This window comes from Ursus maritimus (genome assembly GCF_017311325.1).
Source record: "Ursus maritimus isolate PB19 chromosome X unlocalized genomic scaffold, ASM1731132v1 scaffold_X1, whole genome shotgun sequence".
In the NCBI taxonomy this organism is placed as follows: domain Eukaryota; kingdom Metazoa; phylum Chordata; class Mammalia; order Carnivora; family Ursidae; genus Ursus; species Ursus maritimus.
In genome coordinates this window covers 93,717,641-93,744,947 of record NW_024423319.1, presented here as the reverse complement: position 1 = coordinate 93,744,947, position 27,307 = coordinate 93,717,641, and the positions used below count along the sequence as shown (strand labels likewise).

Here is a 27,307-nt window from a genome sequence, read left to right as displayed (position 1 = left end):
CTCTGTGGGGCTTCCAGCCCAGTGGGGAGTCTGCCTCCCTCTCTCTGTCTCTCTCCCTCTCCCCTGCCCCTCCCCACTGCTCGTTCTGTCTCTCAAATAAATAAACAAAATCTTTAATAAAAAAACAAATTCAGGCAAAAGTATATGACAAGGTGAGAAAATACGGAGTTTTTGTATATTCAGAAAAAAATCAGGCAAACAATATCTGAGAGCCCAGATGCTAATTGCCAGCTTGTCAAGCAAAGTAATCATGAATATTGAGAAGAGCAGTTTGGGGAAAAATTGATGAGTTCTGGAAGACATGGAAACTTTCAAGGGAGGCGGTTGTTTCGGGCTGTGGTCTGCTAATTAATTTTCAGAAATGCAGCCAGAGCTTAAACAGCTACCCATATCTCCTCCCTTTATGAGAAAGAAGCAAATGCAGAAACAATAAGCTGAAAGAAGTGAACCTTTCGAGAAATCAAGTTCTAGAACCACTTTTAGAGAGAATACCTATACAGTCCTAAGTTGAGACCACTACTTTTGATTTTTATTGTTATCAAATGTTTATTTTTTCATAGTATTCATAAGTAAAAAGGAATTGTTTTTATTAAATTGTATAAAACAGTGGTGGAAATATAGATGATTGTTAGTTTCCTTTTTGCATTTTTCTTTTAAAATTTCTGAAACAATATAGACATCAAGGTGATATATGAAATACATCTGTGGTCTTTGCATATCATGTAGGTACCATAATTTTTAAGGATCTATAAGATATAATGAAGATAGAGAATTGATTTTGAGTTTCGTTTGTGTTAATGTTGTTGTCCTATTTACTTATGACAGTGACGCTGAGAGTAGCCCTGAACATGACAATGCTGAGGGTTGTTGCCATTCCCCAAATGCCATAAGAACCTGTGAGTACCTCAAGCAAAAGCTTTCATTTGTCTTCATGTCTGACTTTTACATGCCTAGCATAGCAGTAAATGAAATACTCAACAAACGATGGTTATAACAATAGACTGAACGGCAAACCCTGGAAATCGATGGCAGAGTGGGATTTCCAAGGGCTGGTCCTCAGCCTTTTCTGTTCATGACCCTTTGGAGGACTCTGCCCACATCTTTCTTTTCACTGCGAGTCCTAGTTTCCTTACGTGTACAATGACTGTATTTAAATAAATAACTTTAATGTTTCTTTTGGCTTATTCTGAACTATTTAAACCTATGTAGGTGATCAACAGGTATCACCACGTTTAAAATTACAAGGAGAACATAGATTTACTTTGTTTTATGAAATAACTGTAAATTCAGAAAATATGAATAGAACGTGGATAGGACAATGGATATAGGAATGTTCTGGTTATCTCTAGCTACAGAACAAACCACCCCAAATGTAGTGGCTTAAACAGTAAAAATAGATTGGCATTATTCTCTCTCACACTTCTGGAGTGACTGGCCTCAGCTAGATGCTTTTTGCTCAGTGTCCTCATGCAGTCGCACTCAGGTGGAGGCTGGGGCTGGAGTCATCACAAAGGTTTCCTGACTCACATGTCCGATGGTTAATACCTTTTGGCTAGGACCTCAGGTAGGGCTGTTACATGTGGCTTTTCATGTGGCCTAGGCTTCTTCACAGGATGACAACTCGTTTCTAAAAGCAGGTGACCCAAGAAAGGGATGATGAGGTAGAAATTGTATTACAGTGTTTGCTCTAGTGTCAGAAGTCACACTGCTGCCTTGTAACATACTGTTCATTAGGATCAAGGCACTAAGACCCCCCACCATATCACCACATTCACGGCAGTGTTGAAGAACTTGTAGACATGTTTTAAAACCAACAAAAGTTATAGAGACAGACATAAAACATTCCTCTATTTCCAGTTCAAGTTTTCTATTACACCCTGTTATGTGAACTATTACAGAGTTGACAAAAAAAAGTTGAAGATGCTTAGATGACTGCTTTGCTATTTATACGTGTATCTGGGCTAATTTTAAACAGTAGTGAAGTTCCCTTTTTAAGGAATCTTTAATAGAGGGTCATAATTACACATTTTTATGATATCAGGCTTGAGCTGGGGTCACCCATGCTTTCATTAACAAATGCATGTGTCATCTAATTTGCTGTGCTAATGCTTTGAACATTTTCTTATTCATTTCAAAACGTGAAGCACTAATTGAAACAGCTGCTTTATTTGAACAGCACTTATGAAATGATATGTAAACAAGCTCTGCTTCGTGTTTTGGTAGCAATTAAGTCCAATTTCATCAGAGAGTTCTTCTGCTCCACACATACTCTTCACCTGGGAGTAAAAGGGACTTCAAGCCTGGAGCTCTTGTTTCTTCCCTTTGACATGCACACGCGCTACTGTGTCATCATCCTCAGCAACAAAGAGGTGAGAACAGAATGGTGGCACGTGTTTCCATCATGGGCTGGCACTTGAATGGAATAACCAGTACAGGGGCCTTGAAGGCAGCTGAAGGCTCTAGTAATGTAGATAGCAATTTCAGCCTTCTAGTTGCTAAACCAAGAGCTTATTCTCACAAATAAGCAAGGAGTTACACTAGTCATGGGTAAACTGCCTTAGTCCCATGAGAGCAGATTGGCAGCTTGCCTAACCTTGCTGCAGCTCTTTCTGTATTCACTTTCTGTAGCTACCTAACAAGTTACCAAACACTGAAGGGTTAAGACAACATTTATTATGTCACGTTTTCCATGGATCAGAGGTCTGGGCATGATCTGGGTGGGTCCTCTGTTTAAGGTCTGTCAAGTCTTCAGTCAAGGGACCTGCCGGTGCTGGATCCTCCTCAGAGGCTCCACTGAGGAAGGAGCTGCTTCTCAGCTCTCTCTCGGGTTGATGGTGGAATTAATTTTCTAGTGGCTCTGGAATCCATGTAGCTTACTTCTTTAAAGCCCGCAAATGGGGCACCTGGGTGGCTCAGATGGTGAGGCGTCTGCCTTCGGCTCAGATCATGATCCCAGGGTCCTGGGATGGAGTCCCGCTGCGAGCTCCCTGCTCAGTGGGGAGCCTGCTTCTCCCTCTGCCCCTCCTCCTGCTTGTGCTCGCACTCTCAGATAAATAAATAAAATCTTTAGGGGCGCCTGGGTGGCTCAGTCGTTAAGCGTCTGCCTTCAGCTCAGGGCGTGATCCCAGCGTTCTGGGATCGAGCCCTTCATCAGGCTCCTCCGCTATGGGCCTGCTTCTTCCTCTCCACTCCCCCTGCTTGTGTTCCCTCTCTTGCTGGCTGTCTCTCTCTGTCAAATAAATAAATAAAATCTTTAAAAAAATAAATAAATAAAATCTTTAAACAAAAGTAAATAAAGCCAGCAAAGGAAAGAGAGAGAGAGGGAAAGGGGGGGTTGGAAGAACAGAGGGAGGAAGAGAGGCAGAGAGACAGAGAGAGAAAGAGAAGACAGGCTTTAGAGGAAAAGTTTTATGGTATTATCCCTCTCTAGAAAGAAACTGCCATGTGTTGACCTGAGGAGGGAATTTATAATGCCCAGAAGATAGCCCCAAATACTTCAGTTCTCTATCATTTATGTGCTGTATGAAATTCATTCACAATGAAATAATGGTAGTTGGAAAGGAGTATTGTATTGACCTGGTGTCTATAAGATCATTCACACATGAAAAATAATATAGCCCATTAAATATGTAAAGAATAGTTTACTTAAAAATTGCCATTTAGGAGAGAAAAAATGCTGTTTTATAGTAATGCTAAATCTTGTTTTTTATTTTCCCTAAAAGAGCCCAGGATTTAACTGAATTCCTCTATATGATAATTTGTGGAAAACAGTAACTATAGTGTGACTAGTAGTTTAATCAAATACTTCACAGTTCCTTTTTTATATTAATTTATAATATAGCCCTAGAAAATGCTAGGGTTAATTCTCAATAGCAGAGTAAGGAGGCTGATTTTATTATTTGAATTCAACTATTGGAATATTAATATTTACTTCCGTAAATTTTGTCTAAATTAATCAAAATATAATTATACTTAACTTGGAATATCAGCTTATTAAAACATGTCTTTTGATTACATATATTTGTTATTAAGAAAAATAATAATCATGAAATTATATTGCTATCAACTGAGAAAAAATGCCCTTAATCTAAAGTATTGCATTGAATTGCAATTACTTATATGGCCAAGCACATCTATTAATTTACACATTCAATTTATTGCTAATTATATTGAAAAATGCAATTACACGCTTAAATAGATAATCAAACATCCAAGTCCACCTAGTTAGCTCCTGTTCTTATTAAATGTGTGATAACTACTTTGCCATTAAGAACCACCTGTTGAAAACTGTAAAGTAATTAGGCCTCAGTTTGATAGCTTTCCATGTGTAAAACAGAAACATTTCTACTAACACTGCTATCAAGGAAAGACCATTTGTTTCATTTTGGCTGTTCCATTTGAACTTTCAAATAAAAAAAAAAAAGTGAGATGACTTACGTAATAGCTGTTTGAGAATACGAACAGTTCACAAAACTTCCATCAATGTTCATAGAAAGTCTTAGCTTAGGGGAAAACCTACAAAATCCCTAAAAATTCATGCTGTCAAATGCCAGAAGTCCAAAAGCCTTTCTGCTCATGTGCAGATGGGGCAGATTGAATGGGGGAACCTGGAGCAGAAACATGACCCCGCAGTCCCTGGGAGGACGGCTTGACAGACTCCCACACAAACTGCAACATACAAAGCGAGGTATTGACACAACCCCAAGGGCTCTAGCTTTACTGAGCCTGTATAATCATCTGCTCTGTGTAATCCTGGGCTCCCAAATCGAAAACCACTCATCGCTTCTGGGATCATCCGTGCAAGAGAGGAAAGGGCATCAAGCAGGGATCTTTGACGTGGGGCCTGCATTAAGACTGGGTTCCATCCAGTTGCAACCATTTGCTGTGGCCTAACCAGCCCTCTTTTACCAACCCGTGAGCATTTTAATGGAACCAGACTAGACTTCTTTGTCTTGAAGTCCTTCGTTGTCCTTTTCTGTGTATAGAACTTAGTCAGAACAAATAGAAACCAAAGTCCAGGTATTGTTGACTTGAGGAAGCCAGGATGGGAGTCAGCACCCTGAGCAACGTACAGGAATTGGCCCAGTCCCACACTGGGGCCCTATACACCAAGGAGGGTTTCAGCCTTGCTAAGTCAAATAAATATTTGGCAGAACAAGGGTGCCCACTCCCAAGTAGAAGAGGAGGCAAGCCTTCTGATTGATTTGTGGTCTTCAACAATTTAGTCTACGGCTACATCTTACCGGTTGTTAAATATATTGTGTCTCAGTCTGTCCATCTCCCTTACGTATGCATGATAAGTGGGACCACTCATTTGACTTTTTTCCCTGTCCCTCATTTCGTTCTGCCTCAGCCTTTTGTGTCTATCTGTCTCTGCTGATGCAGAGATTTTGCTGGCAGTCTTTATTATGTATATTTTTGGATATTCCGTAATCAAAGTGCAGCTATTTTCCAATCATAGTTCACATATAGACTTTAATAATCCTTGTTTAATTTTATTGAACGTGAAGGTTAGAAAATTAAATTATGCTATGCTAAAATCCTTACATAATTTTACATTTAGGCAAAGCAGTTTCGGTTTTATGAAAGTTATTTTTTTTAATAATAATTTTTTATTATGTTATGTTAGTCACCATACAGTATATCCTTAGTTTTTGATGTAACGTTGCATGATTCATTATTTCCGTATAACACCCAGTGCACCATGCAATATGTGTCCTCCTTAATACCCATCACCATGCAATATGTGTCCTCCTTAATACCCAGTCCCCCACCCCTCTGTAGCCCTCAGTGTGTTTCCCAGAGTCCATAGTCTCTCATGGTTCATTTCCCCTTCTGTTTACCCCCCCTTCATTTTTCCCTTCATTCTCATACCGATCTTCCTGCTATTTCTTATCTTCCATAAATGAGTGAAACCATATGATAATTGTCTTTCTCTGCTGACTTATTTCACTTAGCATAATCTCCTCCAGTCCTGTCCATGTTGCTGCAAATGTTGGGTAATCGTTCTTTCTGATGGCTGAGTAATATCCCATCGTATATATGGACCACGTCTTCTTAATCCAGTCATCTGTTGAAGGGCATCTCGGCTCCTTCCACGATTTAGCTATTGTGGACAATGCTGCTATGAACAGTGGGGTGCATATGGCCCTTCTCTTCACTACGTCTGTATCTTTGGGGTAAATACCCCGTAGTGCAATGGCTGGATCATAGGGTAGCTCAATTTTTTCACTTTTTAAGGGACCTCCACACTGTTTTCCAAAGTGGCTGTACCAACTTGCATTCCCACCAACAGTGTAAGAGGGATCCCCTTTCTCCACATCCTCTCCAACAATTGTTGTTTCTTGCCTTGTCAATTTTTGCCATTGACAAAAAGGTGGTATCTCAATGTGGTTTTGATTTGAATTTCCCTGATGGCTAATGATTTTGAACATTTTTTCATGTGTCTGTTAGCCATTTGTATGTCTTCATTGGAAAGTGTCTGTTCATATCTTCTGCCCATTTTTTGATTTGATTATTTGTTTCTCGTGTATTGAGTTTGGGAAGTTCGTTGTAGATCTTGGATACTAGTATCATTTGCAAATATCTTCTCCCATTCCGTGGGCTGCCTTTTAGTTTTTTTTGACTGTTTCTTGGATGTGCAGAAGATTTTTATCTTGATGAAGTCCCACAAGTTCATTTTCTCTTTTGTTTCTCTTGCCTTTGGAGATGTGTCATGAAAAAGGTTGCTGTGGCCGATGCCAAAGAGGTTGCAGCCTATGTTCTCCTCTAGAATTTTGATGGATTCCTGTCTCACATCGAGGTCTTTCATCCATTTAGAGTTTATCTTTGTGTATGGTGTGAGAGAGTGGTCAAGTTTCATTCTTTTGCATGTAGCTGTCCAATTTTCCCAGCACCATTTATTGAAGAGACTGTCTTTTTTCCACCAGATGTTTTTTCCTGCTTTATCAAAGATTAGTTGCCCAAAGAGCCGAGGGTCCATTTCTGGGCTCTCTATTCTGTTCCATTGGTCTATGTGTCTGTTTTTGTGCCAGTACCATGCTGTCTTTGTGATCACAGCTTTGTAGTACAGCTCGAAATCCGGCATTGTGATGCCCCCAGCTTTGTTTTTCCTTTTCAACAGTTCCTTGGCGATTCGGGGCCTTTTCTGTTTCCATACAAATTTAAGGACTGTTTGTTCCAGTTCTTTGAAAAATGTCCTTGGTATTTTGATCGGGATAGCATTGAAAGTGTAGATTGCTCTGGGTAGCATGGACATTTTAACTATGTTAATTCTTCCGATCCATGAGCATGGAATATCTTTCCATCTTTTTATGTCTTCCTCAATGTCTTTCAAGAGTGATTTATAGTTTCTAGAATATAGGTCCTTTACGTCTCTGGTTAAGTTAATTCCAAGGTAACGTATGGTTTTTGGTGCTATTGTAAATGGGATGGATTCCCTAATTTCTCTTTCTTCGGTCTCGTTATTCGTGTATAGAAATGCAACTGATTTCTGAGCATTGATTTTGTATCCCGCCACGTTACTGAATTGCTCTATAACTTCTAATAGTTTGGGAGTGGCTTCTTTTGGGTTTTCCATATAGAGTATCATGTCATCTGCAAAGAGAGACATTTTGACTTCTTCTTTGCCAATTTGAATACCTTTGATCCCTTTTTGTCGTCTGATTGCTGTTGCAAGGACTTCTAGTACTATGTTGAATAATAGTGGCGAGAGTGGGCATCCTTGTCGAGTTCCTGATCTTAAGGGAAAGGCTTCCAGCTTTTCCCCATTGAGAATAATATTTGCAGTAGGCTTTTCATAGATGGCTTTTATGAGATTGAGAAATGTACCTTCTATTCCTACACTCTGAAGGGTTTTAATCAGGAAAGGATGCTGTATTTTGTCAAATGCTTTTTCGGCATCGATTGAGAGGATCATATGGTTCCTGAGTCTTTTCTTGTTGATATGATGTATCACGCTGATTGATTTGCGAATATTGAACCACGCTTGCATCCCAGGTATGAATCCCACTTGATCGTGATGGATAATCCTTTTAATGTACTGTTGGATTCTATTAGCAAGTATCTTGTTGAGGATTTTGGCGTCCATATTCATTAGGGAAATCGGTCTGTAATTCTCCTTTTTGATGGGGTCTTTGCCTGGTTTGGGGATCAAGGTAATATTGGCCTCATAGAATGAGTTTGGTAGCTTTCCTTCTGTTTCTATTTTTTGAAATAGCTTTAGGAGAATAGGTATTATTTCTTCTTTGAATGTTTGGTAGAATTCCCCAGGAAAACCGTCCGGGCCTGGAGTTTTGTTATTTGGAAGGTTGTTTATCACTGACTCAATTTCTTCATAATTAATTGGCCTGTTTAAGGAATCAATTTCTTCCGGTTTCAATCTTGGTAGTTTATAGGTTTCCAGGAAGGATTCCATCTCTTCCAGATTGCTTAGTTTATTGGCATATAGCTGTTGATAAAAATTTCTAATAATCCTTCCAATTTCAATGGTGTTCGTCGTGACCTCTCCTTTTTCATTCATAATTTTAATAATCTGGGTCCTTTCTCTTTTCTTTTGGATAAGTCTTGCCAGTGGTCTGTCAATTTTATTGATTCTCTCAAAGAACCAGCTTCTAGTCCTGTTGATCTGCTCTACTGTACTTCTGGTTTCTGCTTGATTGATTTCAGCTCTAATTTTGGTCAACTGCTTCCTCGTGCGTGGATTAGGCCTGTCCCTCTGTTGCTGTTCCAGCTTCTTGAGGTGAGAATATAAAAACTGCATTTTAGATTTTTCTATTCTTTTGAGTGAGGCTTGGATGGCTATGTATTTCCCCCTTAGGACTGCCTTTGCAGTATCCCATAGGTTTTGGACTGTTGTGTTTTCATTCTCGTTGGTCTCCATAAATTGTTTAATTTGATTTTTGATTTCCTGGTTTATCGAGTCATTCCTGAGCAGGATGGTTCTTAGTCTCCAAGTGTTTGAGTTTCTTCCAAATTTTTCCTTGTGGTTGAGTTCCAATTTCAGAGCGTTGTGGTCTGAGAATATGCAGGGGATAATTTCAATCTTTTGGTATCGGTTGAGACCTGTTTTGTGTCCCAGAACATGGTCTATTCTTGAGAATGTTCCATGGGCATTAGAATAGAATGAGTATTCTTTGGTTCTGGGGTGTAGTGTTCTATATATATCTATGAGGTCCATCTGGTCTAGTATGGCATTCAAAGCTCTTGTTTCTTTGTTGATTTGTCTATTGCTGATAGTGGAGTGTTGAGGTCCCCTACTATTAATGTATTTTTATCTATATGTCTCTTTATTCTGGTTAAGAGTTGGCTTGTGTATCTTGCTGCTCCCCTGTTGGGGGCATATATATTTATAATTGTCATATCCACTTGTTGGATACATCCTTTAAGAATAATATAGTGCCCTTCTGTGTCTCTAACTATAGTCTGTAGTTTAAAATCCAATCTGTCTGATATGAGAATTGCTACCCCAGCTTTCTTTTGAGGCCCATTAGCATGAAAGATGGTATTCCATCCCTTTACTTTCAGTCCGAATGTATCTTTAGGTTCAAAATGAGTCTCTTGTAGACAGCAAATGGATGGGTCATGTCTTTTTATCCAATCTGCAACCCTGTGGCGCTTTATGGGAGCATTTAGGCCATTTACATTGAGACTGATTATTGAGAGATATGATTTTAATGATGTTATGTTTCCTGTGAAGTCTTTGTTTCTATAGATTGTAAATATCTGTTCTGTATCACTCTTGGGGCCTTTTTACTTTCATAGAACCTCCCTTAATATCTCATATAGGGCTGGTTTGGTGGTTACAAATTCCTTCAGTTTCTGCCAATCCTGGAAGGTCCTTATATCTCCATCAATTCTGAATGACAGCCTTGCTGGATAAAGGATCCTTGGCTGAATGTTCTTCTCAGTTAGAGCTTTGAAAATACTTTGCCAACCCTTTCTAGCCTGCCAGGTCTCTGTAGACAGGTCTGACATTATTCAGATAGTCTTCCCTCTGTACCTAAGGATTTTCTTCCCCCTGGCCACTTCAAGACTGTATCCTTGGATCTAATATTTGCGAAATGCACTATGACGTGACATGGTGTAGGTCTGTTCTCATTGATTGTGGGAAGGGTCCTTTCTGCCTCTTGGACACGAATGCTTGTTTCCTTTGCCAGATTAGGGAAGTTCTCAGCTACAATTTGTTCAAATATCTCTTCTTGACCTCTCTCTTTCTCCATCCCCTCGGGGATGCGGATGATTCTGACATTCTGACGTTTCATTGAGTCAGTAATCTCCCGTAATCTACATTCTTGAGATTGGATTTTTTTGAGCCACGTTTCCATTTTTACTTTCTCTTCTACCATCCCATCTTCCAATTCACTAATTCGTTCTTCTGCTTCATTTACCCTGGCCTTCAGAGCGTCTGGTTTAGACTGCGTTTGATTCATAGCATTTTTAATTTCTGCCAGATTCACTCTCATGTCCACCCTTAGATTTTCTATATTCTCGTTACTATATTCGTTAATATTTTTTTCAAGCCTACACATCATCTTGACCATTGTTACTCTGAACTCCATTTCTGACAATTTGGTTATATCCATATCCATCAGTTCTGTGTCAAAGGCACAGACTCATTATCTTTTCTTTGCTGGGGGGGATTTCTCCTCCTCGTCATTCTGATGAGGAGAGGTTGCGGGGAAGCCCAGAGCCCAAATTCTTTACCAGGTCCCAGGCAGTGTGCCGTTGTTTTATAGGGACTTTAGGGATGTGGGCTTCTTGATTTTTCAGCCTGCCTTCTGGGGGAGGGGCCTGCCGCACCAATACTCAGGCAACCCTGTTTGGGTAGAGTTGCCCCATCCCCTGCGAGGGGGGATGAGGATGGTCACAACATGAACCGGTATTTCCGGGCTTTTGTTCTCTGGCGGCTTTCTCTGGCGGTTTGCTGTGCCTCTTCTGAGAGTCAGAGCAGCAGTGGCCGAATCCTAGCCTCTGTCTCAGAACAGAGAGATCGCAGTCCACTCTCCACTGAGCTCTCCTGGCCTCTTTAAGTCTGTTTCCATCAGTGCTGCCAAACCCTGTAGCGTCCTGGGATGTGCGCCCCACAGCCAGTGTCCCAGTCCTCACTTCCAGGGCCCGCACATCTTTGTCCTTTGTGCTTCTAACACCGCCAGCCGCCCCTAGTTCCCGTGCGCTCCCGAGCTCCCGATTTCAGTTTAGTTTGTGCGCTCCGGAGCTCCGGTTTTCAGTCTGTTCGCACGTGTTCCCAGGCTCACGGTCTCAGTCTGCTCTCTCGTGGGTGCCCGTCCGCGAGTCCGCCCGCACCCCCGTGCAGGTGGCTACCGCTTTTCGGCGCCGGAAAGCGGTGGCTCCCTCCCCCTTCCGTTTATCTTCCGATATCTGTGCGCGGATTCACGGCTCCCCGCTTCGTACCCCAATACTCAGCGCTGGAGATGTTCATTTGTAGAGATCCAGATGTATCTTCCTGTGTCTCAGGCTGATTCTGTGGATGTTCAGGCTGGTCTGGTAGATATCCAGCTCGACTCAGGGGACCGGCTAAAAAAGGGGTCCCCTACTCCTCTGCCATCTTTTCCCCCTCCCTCTTCTTTCTATTTCTCTATGAAAGTTATTTTTATAACTGTAGGGACTGAGTATCGTTTGAGGGTGGTTTCTTTTATTTTCCATGATTTTTAATGGCAAGCTACATTTCATTGACCTTCTGATTTTTCATTCCATTTGTTACACTGCATATTTTGTTGTTGCTGTTGTTTTGGTAAGTACACTACTTCCCATACCCCTGAGTTGTTCCCAGGGAAAGAGAGAGAAGATGAAACCCCATCTGCCCCATAAACACTTTGAAACATTTATTAACCTTAAGATGCCTGCTGACAATATGGGAGCAGGTTAACCGAACTTTAAACTCTAGATCAATGTGGTAGATGTTCACAGTGGTGCACGTAGTTTGAGCCCCTCTATGCTGCAGGGCTTTCTCGCCCTTCACCCACACTGTCATCCTGCCACAAGCACTGCAGCCTTTTTCAAGAGAAAATATGAGAGGAAAATCTGTTAACGAGAATTTTGTGTGCAATGGTAGTTATTTATTCTTGGGGTGGGTCTCCTCTGGGTTTCTTATCAATGATCCTAACAGTCTGTAAAGTTTCCACATTCCTCTGGGATACCAGTATTTTAGCTCCAGGGGATACCCTTTCAAATGTCCTATAGAATACAAGGGAACAGTAATTCCTATTTTCCCAAATCCATGTCAATTTTATGAACCCTTTTTTAAATTGAGATATGACTGACAGATAACATTGTATACATTTTTACATACCATGTCGGTTTGATACATTTATGTATTGCAATGTGATTAATCCAGTAGTGTTAGCTAACACCTTTGTCACATCACACAATTATCACTTGTTTGTTGTGTTGAGAATAATTAAGATCTAGTCCTTTAGCAGCTTCAAGGTTTATAACATAGTATTGTTGACTATAATCACTCAGCTGTGCATTTGATGTCCACAACTGATGTATCTGCTAGTTGCAAGCCTGGAACTCTCTCATTCTTGAAGGAAAGTGTAGAATACAGAGAATGACTCTTGCAAGTTTTAAAATTTAACACACTCAAGCCGTATTCTCAATAATTTCATTTATTATTGTATTCACTTCTCCCAGCACAGTTTGATTCACCAACAGTATAAAGCCAGTTCTGTAGGCACATAGTGCGTGAACACAGAGGAAGGGCATGAAGCCTCTAGTAAGGAGATTCACATCCCGTGGAGAAGGGCCACTTGCATAAGGCTGGTCTGGTTCACACAGAAAGTTGTACTGGTTTGAAGTTGGTGCTCCCTAGAAGTGGATGAAGAAAGCTTACTGAATGTATGGTGCATTCGTAACAATTACCAGAATGCATTCCTGCCTTCAGTGGATGCCAGATTGTGCTGGGACAATCGTGCCCTCCACAAGATGCCCCTCCCAAGATATAATTTTTCCTTGTGTACACGGTATCCTGAAACATGTCCACTAATCCTGTAACACAGTCAGCCAGATTGTGACCGAGTCTAGAATTGAGGGAAGAATACAGTTCTGTATGATAGCAGAGGCAGGGATAATTGACTCATAAGGGAGTTTGGTTAAGAGGGTGAGTGGAAATTTGCCAGTAAAGCAGAGTTTGGGCAGGGGAGAAGTGTGCTCAAGGAGAAGATTCTGAGAACATGAGGCAAGCAGCTGAGCATGAAATTTCACTGACGCTTGAATTGCCAATTCTGAGAGAAGTTAGTTGGAAGTGACAGAAAATTGATTGGATGGATAAGGCAGACTGATAATGAGGAGGGCAGTGAAATTTGTAGTTGAATAGCTCTATTATATTAGGATAATTATTGTTATTGAAAGCAGGAAGATATTGAGGATAGGCATGACCTGATTTCATCTTCGTTATAGAAAGTGTCTCTGGAGCGAAAGCAGAGAATAGATTAAGAGTTGGAGAAAGAGACTGGAGAGCAAGAGACTGGCCCAGAGACTTGCAATCTATTCCACTACTCCACACACCTCCCTTCTCTACTGCCTTCTGCTTTTTGCATACCAGCAGTAAAGACAGAGAAGGATGTGAGAAGCAATGGTGAAAGAGGAGGAGATGATGGTGGCTTTGGGTGAAGGAGCAAGGGGCCAAAAGAGAACCGCAGAGATGAATGTTGATATAAAGACCAATCTTAATGACAGTTTGCATGATGTTCACACTGTGGCAAATTTTCGTTTACGTTCAGAGCACATCGATGGCAAAAAAAATGAATAGAAACTATTCTGAGAAATACAGTGATAAAGACAAAGAGAGATTGTCAGTATCATTGCCACACTAACTTCTAGATTCCAGACCAGGCTTTCTGTTATCTGATGTGATGTTTTCCTAAAATATGCTGTTTATTTTTATTAAGGGATTAATATTTTATGGCATTTAAATATATGTTGCTTTTTCAAAATGTCTGTGGAATAATTTCTCAGGCATGCAATTAAGATTGTGTTAGGGGCACCTGGCTGGCTCAGTCAGGTAAGCATCCGACTCTTGATTTCAGCTCAGGTCATGATCTAAGGTCCTGGGATCAAGCCCTAACATCCGGCTTCCTGCTCAACGGGTGTCTGCTTTAGGATTCTCTCTCTCTCTGCCCCTCCCCCAGCTCGCTCTCTCTACCTAAAATAAATAAATAAGTCTTTAAAAAAGAGACTGTTAAGAAAGTTGGACTTTTTANTGCAAGCATACAAATCTCTTTATACATTTTCTTTTCACCCTTACTGAGTCCCCTAAAACACTCATTCTATGAAAGATTATATTTTAAAGGAACAGCGATTATTCTTACTGGTCATTTTCACATTATAATTATGGCAATGCCAAATAGCCACCTGCAGTGATTAATGATCTCTCTCTAGTGTATGGAATTTAACATTTTAGAATTTTAGCTTAGCTCTCACATGCCTATTTAGCCATCAAAATAAAATAATATTGTTCAGGCAGTTCAAACAAATAAATTACAAAACATAGCAAAATCTACGCCCAAGATTAGAGACTAAGTAGAATTTTAAGACCTATGAAACAACATGGGGATTTTCTGTCTAAAATGCTTTTTTTTTTTTTTTTTTAAAGATTAAATGGTTGTTTGTGTCTGGAGGGCATCCATGATATGTCCAAGGTTACCCAGCTCATTAGTAGCAGAGCTGGGATTAAAACTTTTCTGCCGATTCATTGTTTGTGTTCCTCATTTCTGGGTCATTAACAGCTGGTCTTATAAATTTGTGTGCAACTGTGTTATTTGAGGACTACATTTAACTAGATACACAGGAAGAACAAAATATCTTTTGTGAGGGTTCCTTGCAATGGACAATGGGCTATGGGCTTTGGCATCTTTCTGGAAAATACAATAAAAATCCAAGTAAGCATCCTGACTGTAAAATATGAAATTAGGGCATAAAGGAAATTTAATAGAGTATTAGAATAGCTCATATTGGCAAGTGTCTGTTATGTGTCAGATAATTTCATTTCTCTCGTCATGGCCTCCGGACTTGTCATGTAAGGGACTTCTCTGCTTTAAGGGAGTTCTTCACTACATCTGTGTTCCTTTCCCGGTCTGATTTTATTGCAAGAAAAGTAGAGGGAAATGATTAGATGATACCACAGTTGATTTTCCTGAACAATTTTCTGACATAGGCATTTTTTTTCAACTTTATTAAGTTTCTTTTTAATAAAAAAAACAACTTAGACAACATAATTGGGAAATGATAATATATCATCTGTGTAAGATGTGGAATTAAATGGAATTGAATGGAGTTTTAGTTACTGATATTTTAGTTGGCTGTCCATGGTTAGGAGGCTTTTTATAGTATATATTTAAGGGAAATATTCTAGCAAATTGCAGTCTGTTCCCTTTGTATCAACTTCCATGAGTTGGTACTCATTTTCATTGAGAAGACCAGCTATAGATCAGGCACACATTTAAGAAAACCTGTACGTTGGTAACTCTATACTCAGAGTCTAATTTCTTCAGAATATTATATTTTGGGTAAAATGACTTTTTTTAGATAAAAATTAAAATGAGAAAAAAGTAAAATAAAAGTAAAGCTTCATATATTGTTTTCTCTGGTCTCTGTTGAGCCTTTGTACTTCAGTTATCATTGAAAAGTTCATGTCATTAGTATTGATCACTTAGTTGTATTTGTAGTAAAACATGCACACACAGAAAACCCATTTCCGATGGCTACCTTGGACTCATGTTTGCAGAGTACCAGGTTGCTTAGGAAAAATTACTATATGGAAGTTTTCTATCATGTACCGTTTATTACCCGCGTGCATGGAATTAAATGCTGAACAATTTAAAACATTCGAAGTTTTCCATATTCGTTTTTTCAGTATAAACTGAAGGTAATTGTGAGTCATAGTTAATAAAATTCTATGGAACATTGTTGTATGAGAGTAGATGACAGTTAATTTTATTGTAAACAGATCTCAATCAGGGAAGGATAGTGAAGCTATGAATACATTGACCTCACGATCAGAAATTGTTTATTTTTACATTGTTTCAAGATTAAGTTTCAGTTTTTGCTATTTCATGTGTTATCTAGGATATCTATTATATCTTGGAATTGTATTTTTATTATGCAACCAGTTTCCTTTTATATCGTTTATGTGTTCTGCCTCTGGAGTAGTCTCTCAATCATATACTTAATAGTGTTTTAAGATGGTGGGAGAGTTCAAAATCGTTATAATCCCAGATTAGAAGCTAAGTTTGTTTCCTTTTGCTTTCCTAGTAGTTAGTTGCATGCCTGTCACAAGGTCATTCTGGCAGAAGATTCTCCAGTGTATGGCTTAGCCCTAAATTTGCCAGTGCTCATTTTTATTGATTCTCCCAAGTCTTGGCCCTGCTCCAGATTTCTTGAGTCAGACCTGCATTTTCATAGTATCTTCAGGTGATTTATATGTCATGAATGTTAGGGAAGCCCTGCTCTCAAAAGATGGTCCCTCTCCATTTAGATGGATCTCTTATGCGCCTGGTAAGTGCCAGGCAAAGGGTCAGGTTCCTGCTATGTGTTATCTCATTTAGTCCTCGCCACATCTTTACTATCATTCTACTTCCTATGATATAAGCATTTTTTTAAAGAATTTAATATGGAAAATATAAAATATAATTCTAGAAATAAAACTGCAATATATCCCCCCTGTACCCTTCTCCCAGCTTCAACAGTGCATGGCCGAACTTATTTCATCATTATAATGAAGCAAATCCCAATCATCATGTAATTTTATCCACAAATAATTTAGTAAGCATCTCTACAACAAAAAGACTTTGACTTTTTGACATAATCATGAGACTGTTATTACTCAAAATATTGTAAATTTTTTTTCTTAGCATCAAACAACCAGGCATTGTTCATATTTCCCTCATTGTCTCATGATTGTTTGTACATTTTTTCTGTCATTTCCGTTTAAGTGTCTTTGTTTGAATTGTTGGAGAGGAAAAATAATTTTTCCTCTACCCTTCTGAATTATTGGCTGAGACTCCTATAATAAAAGACAGATTAGCAAGAAAAAAGACGCATTTATTAACATGTATACTTCCTATATACATGAGAGGTACCCAAGAAAAAATGAGTAACTCCCAAAGTGGCTTAGAATTCAGGCGCAAATACCATCTTAATAGTGAAAAGGGAGAAAGGGACGTTAGCCACTTAGAGGAGAGTAAATGATTTTTAGGAAAGATGAATGGGCTCTTAGAAGAATAGATGGGAGACATGATACTTTGTGACAGAGTTTGTCAGTGTACAGTGTCATCTTCTAGTTTCTTCTCATAAAAGTCAATCCTTCGTTGATGAAATCCTCAGGGAGGGAATTTATGATACTTGAGTTTCTTTTGGAGGGTCTGTCTTTGGGCAGATAAGGCAAGTTCAAAGAAAGCCTCTCCTTGCATTTGCTGTCTTTCAAGTGCCTATAACTAAAAATTATCAGTATACCAACACAACAAATTCTGGAGTGACATTTTCTGCTTCCCTTCAGAATCAAGATCTAAATATTTATCCATTGGGGTCTTTTGAGACTCCCTCTCTCCCCTTCCTTTTCATTTAATCTCTAGATTTCTAAAATGAACTTTTTTTTTTTTTTTATCATCCCATTTTACAGAGGCCAAAACTGAAAGTCAGAGATTTACTAAACTTGCCTAAGGCTTAGTAGCTAGTAAATGGCAGGACCAGAATTGAAACGAGGCCTGTCAACCTCTGTTAATCTTTCCCCACGTATGTTGCTGCCCTTGCATTGACCCCACTTTAATTTTCACTCTCTCTGTTTAGTCTTTTGTATTTCTTGCCTAATTACTTATTCTAAAAGATCTGCAGACCCTCATATTCTCATTTTGAAAATCTGCGCTTTAAAATATAGACACTTGGGAACTCTGGCATCATGCAAAAGTGATGTCACTCCTCTACAACAATAAATTACAGAATGAAGGAAAAAAATCTTTCATTCTTTCTTGATTGTTTATGTGACTTAAGTTAACAGTCTACCAAGGATATTTACAGCTACAAAGATCAACTGCTGTCAGTGCCATCCTGGGGCCATCTTAATCCACCTCCGTGCTCTGGTTGCATACAGAGTTTCCCCCACACTGTGGGAGGGTTATATTTCAGCCTTACCTTTCACTCCTCATTTAGGGCTTAGAGTTGCTTATCAATGCACAATGCATGGATGTTGTTATAGTGTACAGATTTTTCTCTTAGCTTTTGGAATTTAATATTATTCTGTGGTTGTGTTTTAGATTGGAGAATTAATTTACGTTGTGGAAGGAAAAGGTATGATCCCCTTGCCTTCCTCCTTTTTCCCAAAGGATTCTTCAGCTTCGCTTGACTACAGCACTTCTCCAGAGGAAGGTAGAATATATGTTTGTTTTATTTCATTTAAAATGTTAAAGGATGGGGTTGTTCCTCCTATAGCCATCTGAGCGTACTCATGGCAAATTTTTCCAATAAAAACTTGGAAGGCTTTTGGAAACCTCCCTTTTAACTTTATTATGTCAGCATCCATGGAATACAGCACCAGTTTAACAATTAAGAAAATGTCCATGGTGATTGTTTTTAAATCCTTATTTTTCATTCTTCAGATAAATATTGAAATTTGGCATTCGTAATATTTACTCAGCAGATTTTCAGTTTCCCAAATAATTTGGAAATGGCTATAGTCTCGAATTCTATATATTGTAATATATTTCCTGAACTTGTACCCTGAAGTTGTACCCTACATTCTGAAGTGTAAGGTTTCTGGTAAAAGAAAATGACAGTTCTTACCAGTCCCTGACAGATGTATTTACATTTATTTCTACTTCCCTTACCTTCTAATCCCTGATAGCACAGTGATCACTTAGCGTTATAACATGTTGCTCCTTCTACGAATGAACCCTTTGAGTTCTTTTGAGCATTCTTCTTAGAGAATACCAGCAAAATACCTTTAATTCCTGAAGACTTACTCTTGAATTACTGAACTGGGACTACTAGAAATGAGTTACCCGTGTTACTCTGGTTAATAAAGGCCACAACTGTAGTTTTGTAATTCAAACCTTCCAAGTCCATTCTGGGTAACATTGTCAAGGGCATAAATGATCATGGCAATCATGAATGTTTTTACTTCCCCTAGTGTTTAGTAAGGAAAATCCAGTTCTCTATTTGAAATGTGAGCTCCATCAAATCTTGGATGTGGACCTGAAGTTGCCGCTGACTAATGAGGCCAAGGAAAAGGCTTTGGCTTTTGCAGCACAGCAACAGATGTCAGATATAGAGTATGAGCGACGGTTGATCACAGGCACTCTGGAGAGCAGTAGTGTTCGCGTGGCCATCGCGCTCTTGGGGCTGACCAAGATTGAGGTGAGAATGCAAGACATGCGATGCCCTGAAATTAGTCTCTTTTTCAAATTCTACAGAGTTGTCACTTAATCGTAACCTTTTTACATGGAAAAAATGACTAATGCTGATTTTCCTCAGGAAGACAGCTCAGTAGCATTTTTGCTTTTGACCTCATTAAATAATAAGTCTGAAACAAAGTGTTCTACTAATGTTAGCATGACTGCTACTTTTGTAGTGTAACTAAGTCCGTGGTAACTTAGCAGGCTCGTACATTTAGGCATTACGGTGTAGCCGCTGAATTCACGGTTGCCTTCACTCCTGACGACACATTAGAATGCCCTAGACAACTTAAAATTAACGGTAGTACCCAAGCCCCATTCTAGAATAAGTAAAGACAAATCTCTGGGGGGGTGGGGTGGGGGGAGAACATGTTCTAAAAGTTGTCCAGGATATTCTGTGCATCCAAAGAGGCTCATCCCCGGGGGTCAGACTACCAGGATGAGCACCCAGACTCTGACACTGTCTGCCTGTGTGACTGTGCTCTGGTTACTTCAAAATCATCAATCTTCAGCTTTTATATTTTTAATCTGAAGATACTGCTCATTGATGGAAACTAAGTGAAAGCATTATGCAAAATGCTTACCGCTTTACCTGGTCTATAAATAAGTGCTCTCTGTCTGTGCGGCATTCTTGTTCTTGGTATTACCATGGACTCTATCATGATATCTTGCACTCTGTTGTATAAATGAAGTACGGTACAGTCTAACCTCAGAGAGCCACCAAAGCGATTCTTCTAAAATGTAAACCTGGTCACGTTGCTCCCCTGCACAGATTCCTCTGTTGGCTTTCCAGCATTCAAAATAAAACCCAACATCCTTAGGATGGTCCTCATGACCCTTCCAGCAGTCCCATCTCTTCCCTGGGCTCATCTTTTCCACTGGCCCCCATTCATTCATGTCACTGCCTCAGCACAGGCCTCCTTGCTCATCTAAAAATCCCAAGGCATGCTCCGCATGCCCTGTGCTCTTCTGTGGTTAATTTTCCCTAGATATCAGACGCTACTTCCCTCAATTACTTCAGGCCTGCTACAATGCTACCAATGAGATGATGCTTATATTTTTTGTATTTTTTTTTAAATCTTATATACCTTTTAAAAAGCATTGCTTACCTCTACCAGGCACTTTCCGAATCCTAAATTTCCTTCAACTTTCTCTACAGATAGTATTTATCACCTGAGAGTAATATGTTTGTTTACTCATTGTCTGTCTCCAGCATGGGAATTTGTGAGAAGATATTTGTTTAGTTAACTCTCAAATCACCAGTGTCTAGAGAAGTGTACTATGCCAAAGGTAGTCACTAAGTCTTTGATCAGTGTAGGAACAAATGGTAAATGTTTTCATCCTTGTTTGAGATTTACCTTCATATATTACCTTACATATATTACAACAAATACTCAGCACTGTAGGAATGATTTCTTTTTTTGTTAGAACACTAGAATCAGTACAGTCTAAGCACGGATCCCTCACATTTAATGATGATATTTTATGGATGACCTGGACTTTTGAGTTCTGATTAGTTCAAAAATATCAAGGCCCAAGGCTCTGATGCCCTCTGGACTGACCCATCTATACTATACATTCCAGAAGCTGATGGCTCTCTTTAGCTCATACCAATATGCTTACTTCTATGACAGAGTAATCAATTTGGGAAGGTTTTTGTTCAACTTTCAGTATAGTATTACAATAGAAATATTTGATATTTGGCCTTTTCAAACTTTAACCCTATCATAGTGCACTCACCCTGTCTCTCTTTCCTTTTAAATATATTTTCTTCAGGGGCGCCTGGGTAGCTCAGTTGGATAAACGTCCGACTCTTGATTTCTGCTCAGGTTATGATCTCGGGGTCATGGAATCCAGCCCCCTGTCGGGCTCTGTGCTCAATGGGGAATCTGCTTGAGATTCTCTCTCTCCCCTTCCCTTTACCCTTCCCCCTGCTCTCTCTCTCTCAAATAAATAAATAAATCTTTTTAAAAAATTAAAAATTAATTTTCTTCATTCTTGACTCTTATCAAAACATTTTATTTAAATGAGAAATGCTGGAGGGAAATAGATTTTGTCAGTGGATCCTTGTTCTGTTATTTATGCATGTATACAGTTTCTGTTTTTTTCCCCTCTTCTTTTAACTGTCTCCCGAACCCCACACACTCTGTTTATTATTGTATTTACCAAATTATGTTTTGTAAAACATTAATTTTTATATTTTCCTGTTCCTCTAGGATTGTGAATGCCTAGAAATTAAAAATCTTTGTTATGTGTTTTTTAGCCCTTATTGTCTTGTGTGTGACAGGTGCTCTGTCACTGTTTAATTGAATTGAACATGTGCCCGAACAAACAAATAATACTTTAAATCTGAGGTCTTCATGTCTATCCAGCTTGCCTCACTGCCTCATTTTTCACAGTCACAGTCGTCTTGTTTACTTATCCTTGTTTACCTCCCACATTTGCTGGATGGGTATCTGTATGTGTTTGCTTCTCGATTGGCTGGTGGAAATAACAGGAACAAAAACAATCATCATCATCATCATTATTTATGAAAAAAAAAACCTTGGCTCTTTAAAATTAAAATAGAAATGTTTTAAATAGTCTCTAAATTTGGAAATTAGGTTTTTTTTACCTGAAGATTACTATTTTCTTTGAATTCTGTGAATATCACACATTTTTCAATTTCAGCAACAACTTTCCAAATGCACAAAGGAACTCTAGAAGGGTTGAATGTGCCAGCTTAGGAAAACCAGCTGCAGCAAATCAGAACTCGCAGATGCATCTTACTGTGCTCGTATACATCTAATCATACAGCGCTCTTTTCAAGTGCAATTATCAGTGCACTCTTGAAATACAATAATGCTGATAATTTTTGCAGCAGAATAGTAAACAAGATTAATTTTAAAAGTACTCTCTCCTTGTATAGTATTTTTTTTAAAAGATTTTATTTATTTATTTGACAGAGATAGAGACAGCCAGCGAGAGAGGGAACACAAGCAGGGGGAGTGGGAGAGGAAGAAGCAGGCTCATAGCGGAGGAGCCTGATGTGGGACTCGATCCCATAACGCCGGGATCACGCCCTGAGCCGAAGGCAGACGCTTAACCGCTGTGCCACCCAGGAGCCCCATCCTTGTATAGTATTTTACACCGTTTTTCCAACATGCTTTTATGTGCACTTTTCCAAATTATTTCAGTGACCCCACGGAGAAATGTAGAGAAGGTAGAATTACACTTGTAATACAAAAAATGAAATGACTGAGGCATAAAAAGACTTATGTTGGCCTTAATGACAGGGTAGCAATTACAGCCTAGATCATGGTAGAGACATCATTGTATTTTAAAGCTGAGAAAAGAAATCAAAGACACTCAGAGATGCATAGTCCAACCTCTTACACTCACAAACCTGCAAACCAAGACTCCAAAATAGTAAGATGGTAGCCTAAGGTCACATGACTGATTTGTGACAGAATAAAGATGGACCCAGGTTTTTGCCCCCCCCCCTCGTTCATTACTCTTTTCCTTCTCCTGCATAGTCTCCAGATCATATGTTCAGTTCTTAGTCTACTACCGTGAAATTGTATAATGGAGTCAATGGAAGTCTAGAATGCTCAGTTATAGCATAAAATAACTACATAACAAAATCTTAAAATCATCCTTGAAATAAATCTGTTTAGAACTAAATCTAATTGAATAAATGTAATCACTTTTCTACCAAATAAAAGTGACACATCTGACTAATTTTTTTTTTTTTGGTACACAACCGTGTGGAATTTGAATTTTTGAAATATTTATCAAGTAATAGCAATATGATGTATCTACTTGATACTGTGAGAGACAGGATCTTTTGTCAGGAACATGAGTTTCTGACACTTCACCACTTAGCACTCATTTATTGAATTCATATTCTTCTGACCATTAATAAATCAACTCTAACAATATACTCAGTGATACTGGAAAGATTCAGAACTTACAGGGCAGTTTCCTTCTGTTTTCTATTAACTTTTTCAAGTTTATGTTTTAAAAGCCATGCTATATACTCTGGGATAAATGGTAGGAAAAATCATTGAAATTTTGAAATTAAATATGTTTAAAAAAGAAAGCCTAAAAGATCTTTGTGAGGATTCCAAAGGGTAAAGAAAATGGTTTTTGTATTTGTATAATTTAAGTGCACTCTAAATCATGAAGTAATCCTATTGATACTGTGGAAGATAAACAAAGCTGGATATTAGTTACAGCCATAAGGATAGAATTTATTCAGTAACTGTCAAAATAGGGAGAAGGATCCAGCATGTACTAAACTGAAATTTGTACGGATGGAACTGGGAGGTTTTTTTTTTTTTAGATTTTATTTATTTATTTGACAGAGATAGAGACAGCCAGTGAGAGAGGGAACACAAGCAGGAGGAGTGGGAGAGGAAGAGGCAGGCTCCCAGCAGAGGAGCCTGATGTGGGGCTCGATCCCATAACGCCAGGACCACGCCCTGAGCCGAAGGCAGACGCTTAACAACTGAGCCACCCAGGCAGCCCCGGAACTGGGAGTTTTAAAAGGAGGATGAGAAAGTAAAGAGGGATAATGAGCTGTGAACCTAATAAAAATGAGCAGAATCAGGGAAGTAGACAGTTTAAAGTGGGAGGGGGTTGGTCAGTGTGATCTGGATTTGTTAATTGATGCTTATCTGCAGGAGAAATAAATTTCTGGGATCTTTATGACTGAAGGTAGTGATGCAAGTTAGAACAAGGTACCTACCTGGCTGGAATCTTCATCTCCTTGAATGTTTGCATTCTGAGGTCCTTGAGAAGACAGTTCTGGGTGGCAGAAAACTTACACTTTAAAAAGGAGAGAGAAAGAGGGGGAGGGTGAAGTGGTTGGGGTGGAAGAAAAAGGGAGGGAGAGGAAGGATTTATAATAGCAAGCTTTCTAAAGTAACTGCTCTAATAAGAGGGGGTTTAGGGGCCTATCTGCCTATCACTGGATTTTGGCTGGAATAAACAGTTTGGCAGCATTGAGCTCTCTCAGGAAGGTACTTTAAGGGTAACTGGAATCATCCTAGGGATATGGCCTTGAGCTGTTAGAAACTTAGTGAACGCTTGTTCAAGTGTCTTAGTGTGTGTGTGGCAGGGAAGGGGGTAGACAAAATCATTTGTGCTGAAAATCTGCAGTTGTTATAGGCCAAGGTTGAGGCCTACTTGGGAAGAGGGGTTGGAAGAGCCTGACTAGAGTTTGGCCAAGAAGAGAGTCTATGTCAACATATCATGACTTAATGACTTGAAGATACAGAAGGCAGATGATACACATTTAGGTTAAAGAGCTGGTTGCTGATGTGAATAGATAATTCGTAGTGAACACAAAAATGAACCAAACACAAGTAATGATAAATGTAAATGAACTAATTTAGATTTTTTAATTTACATGATTTTAAGTACCAAAATAAAGTAGTTGAAAAATGTTACTTTGTGGGAAAAAAAATCCTTGTGCAATTTGTAGATAACAAACCCAGTGAATGAGGAAGTTGCTAATGGCACCAACATTTATTTTTGTTGAGTAATGATACCATGACCACGATCAAGATGATGATGACAATGATGATACTAATAGCCAACGTTTATTGAATACTCGAAATATGCTCCAAGGACCTGGATTTTGTTTTCACTTTAAATATTCACACCACGGATAGGCAGTGCATACGATTATTGCCCATATTTTACAAATGAAGAATTTGTAGCTTTGGTTTATAGCCTGGCCAAGCTTACTTAGAGCTGGGTTATAAATGCAGCCGGTCTGCCTTCAAGAGTGCTTGGTCTAACCATTGGACTGTACTATGTGGTTAGCCATGGAGCATCCAGCTAAAAGTAAATGATTGCCTGCCTCTGTGCTTTGCATTGCTTGGTTCACGCTTAGAGAACTGGCATCTCTTCAGTGTTCCATTTCAGGAAGGACAATATTGAACTAGATTGTGTCTTGAGCATTTGCATGACGGCGAGTTGTCGTAACCCACATTATATAAGTAGCGGTTGAAGGGACTAAACATATCAAACCTATTTAAAAGGTGTGTTTGGGATGGGGGAGAAGAAGGAAAAAATTAAAAATAAATAAAAGTTATGTTTGGATGTCCGTGGAAGGGCAGGACCTAATTTTATACATACCTATATGTATATATATACACACACATCCAAACACACATATATTCACAAAATTGTCATTAGGAAAAGAGAGGGGACTAGCTGTGCTTCCGATAAGAACTTTTACTGATGGGTTAGATGTTAAAGAGCACAGGGATCAGCTGAAGGAGGGAAGCACTTTCTCAGTGCTGTTCACCAGTGGAATTGGTTTTTCCCTGAAGCAATGAATTCCTCAACACTGAAAGGATTAGGGAATGGGACATTGAGCATCTGTTAATAACGGATGATTCCATTGATTCTGTAAAACATGTTAGTGTTATCTTCCACCAATCAAATAATAATGTATCTAAAGAAATGAACAAATTCAATGCCTTGGTGGATTTTTTCCCAAATGTGGACTCTAAATACATAATGCTTTTTTGTGTGTGTTTTGGAGGTAGCAGCTAAGAGAATTACATTCCAATTTTACTCTCTGTTTATTTGCAGACTTGTACGCTCTTTAATACCTCAAAGCTAAAGAAGCCTAAGTCCGTTTTATACACAGCAGAACTGAGCCTTCCAGAACATTTTGATATGCCCAAGAAAATCTACATTCCTCAGATTCCCGAAACTCAAGCTAAACTGACCCAGTCTCAAGGAATTAAACCTGCAAATAAAACAGGTAATCAGTAACACAGGGACTGCAATATCTAGCGCTGTCCCAGGCTCTGTGAAATACTAAGATTTAAAGAGATTATCTCTACTGATAGGATATTCGTAATAGAATTAAGGAGATAGTTCAGTGTACATTAATATCAATTATTGAATATTTTGCATTATGAATAACCAGCATACTAGAGCACAATAATCTAAATTATGTACTGAATTTACGTGCTAAGTTGCTGGTACTGAAATTTGCAGACCTGTTATTACTCCTTCTTAAAGAGTAGTTGTTTGATAAAGTTAGTAAGTGCTCTTTGAGAAAGGTAAGGTCTTGCTGTGACAGTGAAATTGGTTACAGAGGTTGTGCCGGAGTTGAGCCTCAGGCTAGCTTTAAAGGATAGGAGGGAGGTTGGTGGCAAGAGCATATCAGAGGAGACAGTGTGTTATTTGTAAGTAATTTATCTTTGATCTGGGCTAGGGCCTTTAATAGTTGAATACGTACTCTTGGTCTCCTGGTACCCTTTTATTCTGTGATTGTAATTAGGAAGGACAAACCCAGACTTGGTAGAATATTAATAAATTTACATTATCAAATATAAGCAATGATGTAAACAATGTGACAAAATAATTTAAAGTGCCCCAAATTAATTTGTTTTCATTTCACTTCTTTCCATGCTGGTAGATAACATTAGGATTATATTTTCTTTACTAGGGTATTCCAACAATGTATCATAGCTTGAGTGTCATGGGTTCTACTTTATATTTTTGCTAAATTATATGTTTTGTTACATTTTCCTTTGTTCTTTTCCTGAGGCTTTAACTATGTGATGTTTCTAAATCTGAAACAGTGGTTACAAATGATAATACAGGGTAATCTGGTTCATTTTACCTTCCTAGGAGATCTGAGACCCAAGATTCAAATGCTAAGTGGCCAAACAGGTAACAAGGATTTATGAATTAGATCTGGTCTAAGGCAAGAAGGGTGATGGAGCCTAGGACACACTGGAGAGTAGGCACCCTGTCTAAACATTCAAAATCAAAACAATAAACAGAAAAGCTTACGGCTGCCCAAAAACCGTGAGGGTATATTTAACTCATCAGCTGTCAGGCTGGTGACAGTTCTTAAGTGAAGTTGTTGTCTGTTTTTTTTTTTTTTT

At 39.0% G+C, this 27,307-nt stretch overlaps 1 protein-coding gene across 1 annotated transcript in view; it reads left to right on the top strand.

The window, feature by feature from the left end:
• The window catches only part of CFAP47 (cilia and flagella associated protein 47), a 503,621-nt gene that overhangs the window by 263,867 nt on the left and 212,447 nt on the right, over positions 1 to 27,307 (top strand). Inside the window, exons 41-44 of the mRNA XM_040635242.1 lie at positions 2,177 to 2,369; positions 18,270 to 18,381; positions 19,142 to 19,368; positions 25,995 to 26,169. Of these exons, the coding sequence (XP_040491176.1) occupies positions 2,177 to 2,369; positions 18,270 to 18,381; positions 19,142 to 19,368; positions 25,995 to 26,169 (707 nt within the window). The remainder of the gene's footprint in view (positions 1 to 2,176; positions 2,370 to 18,269; positions 18,382 to 19,141; positions 19,369 to 25,994; positions 26,170 to 27,307) is intronic.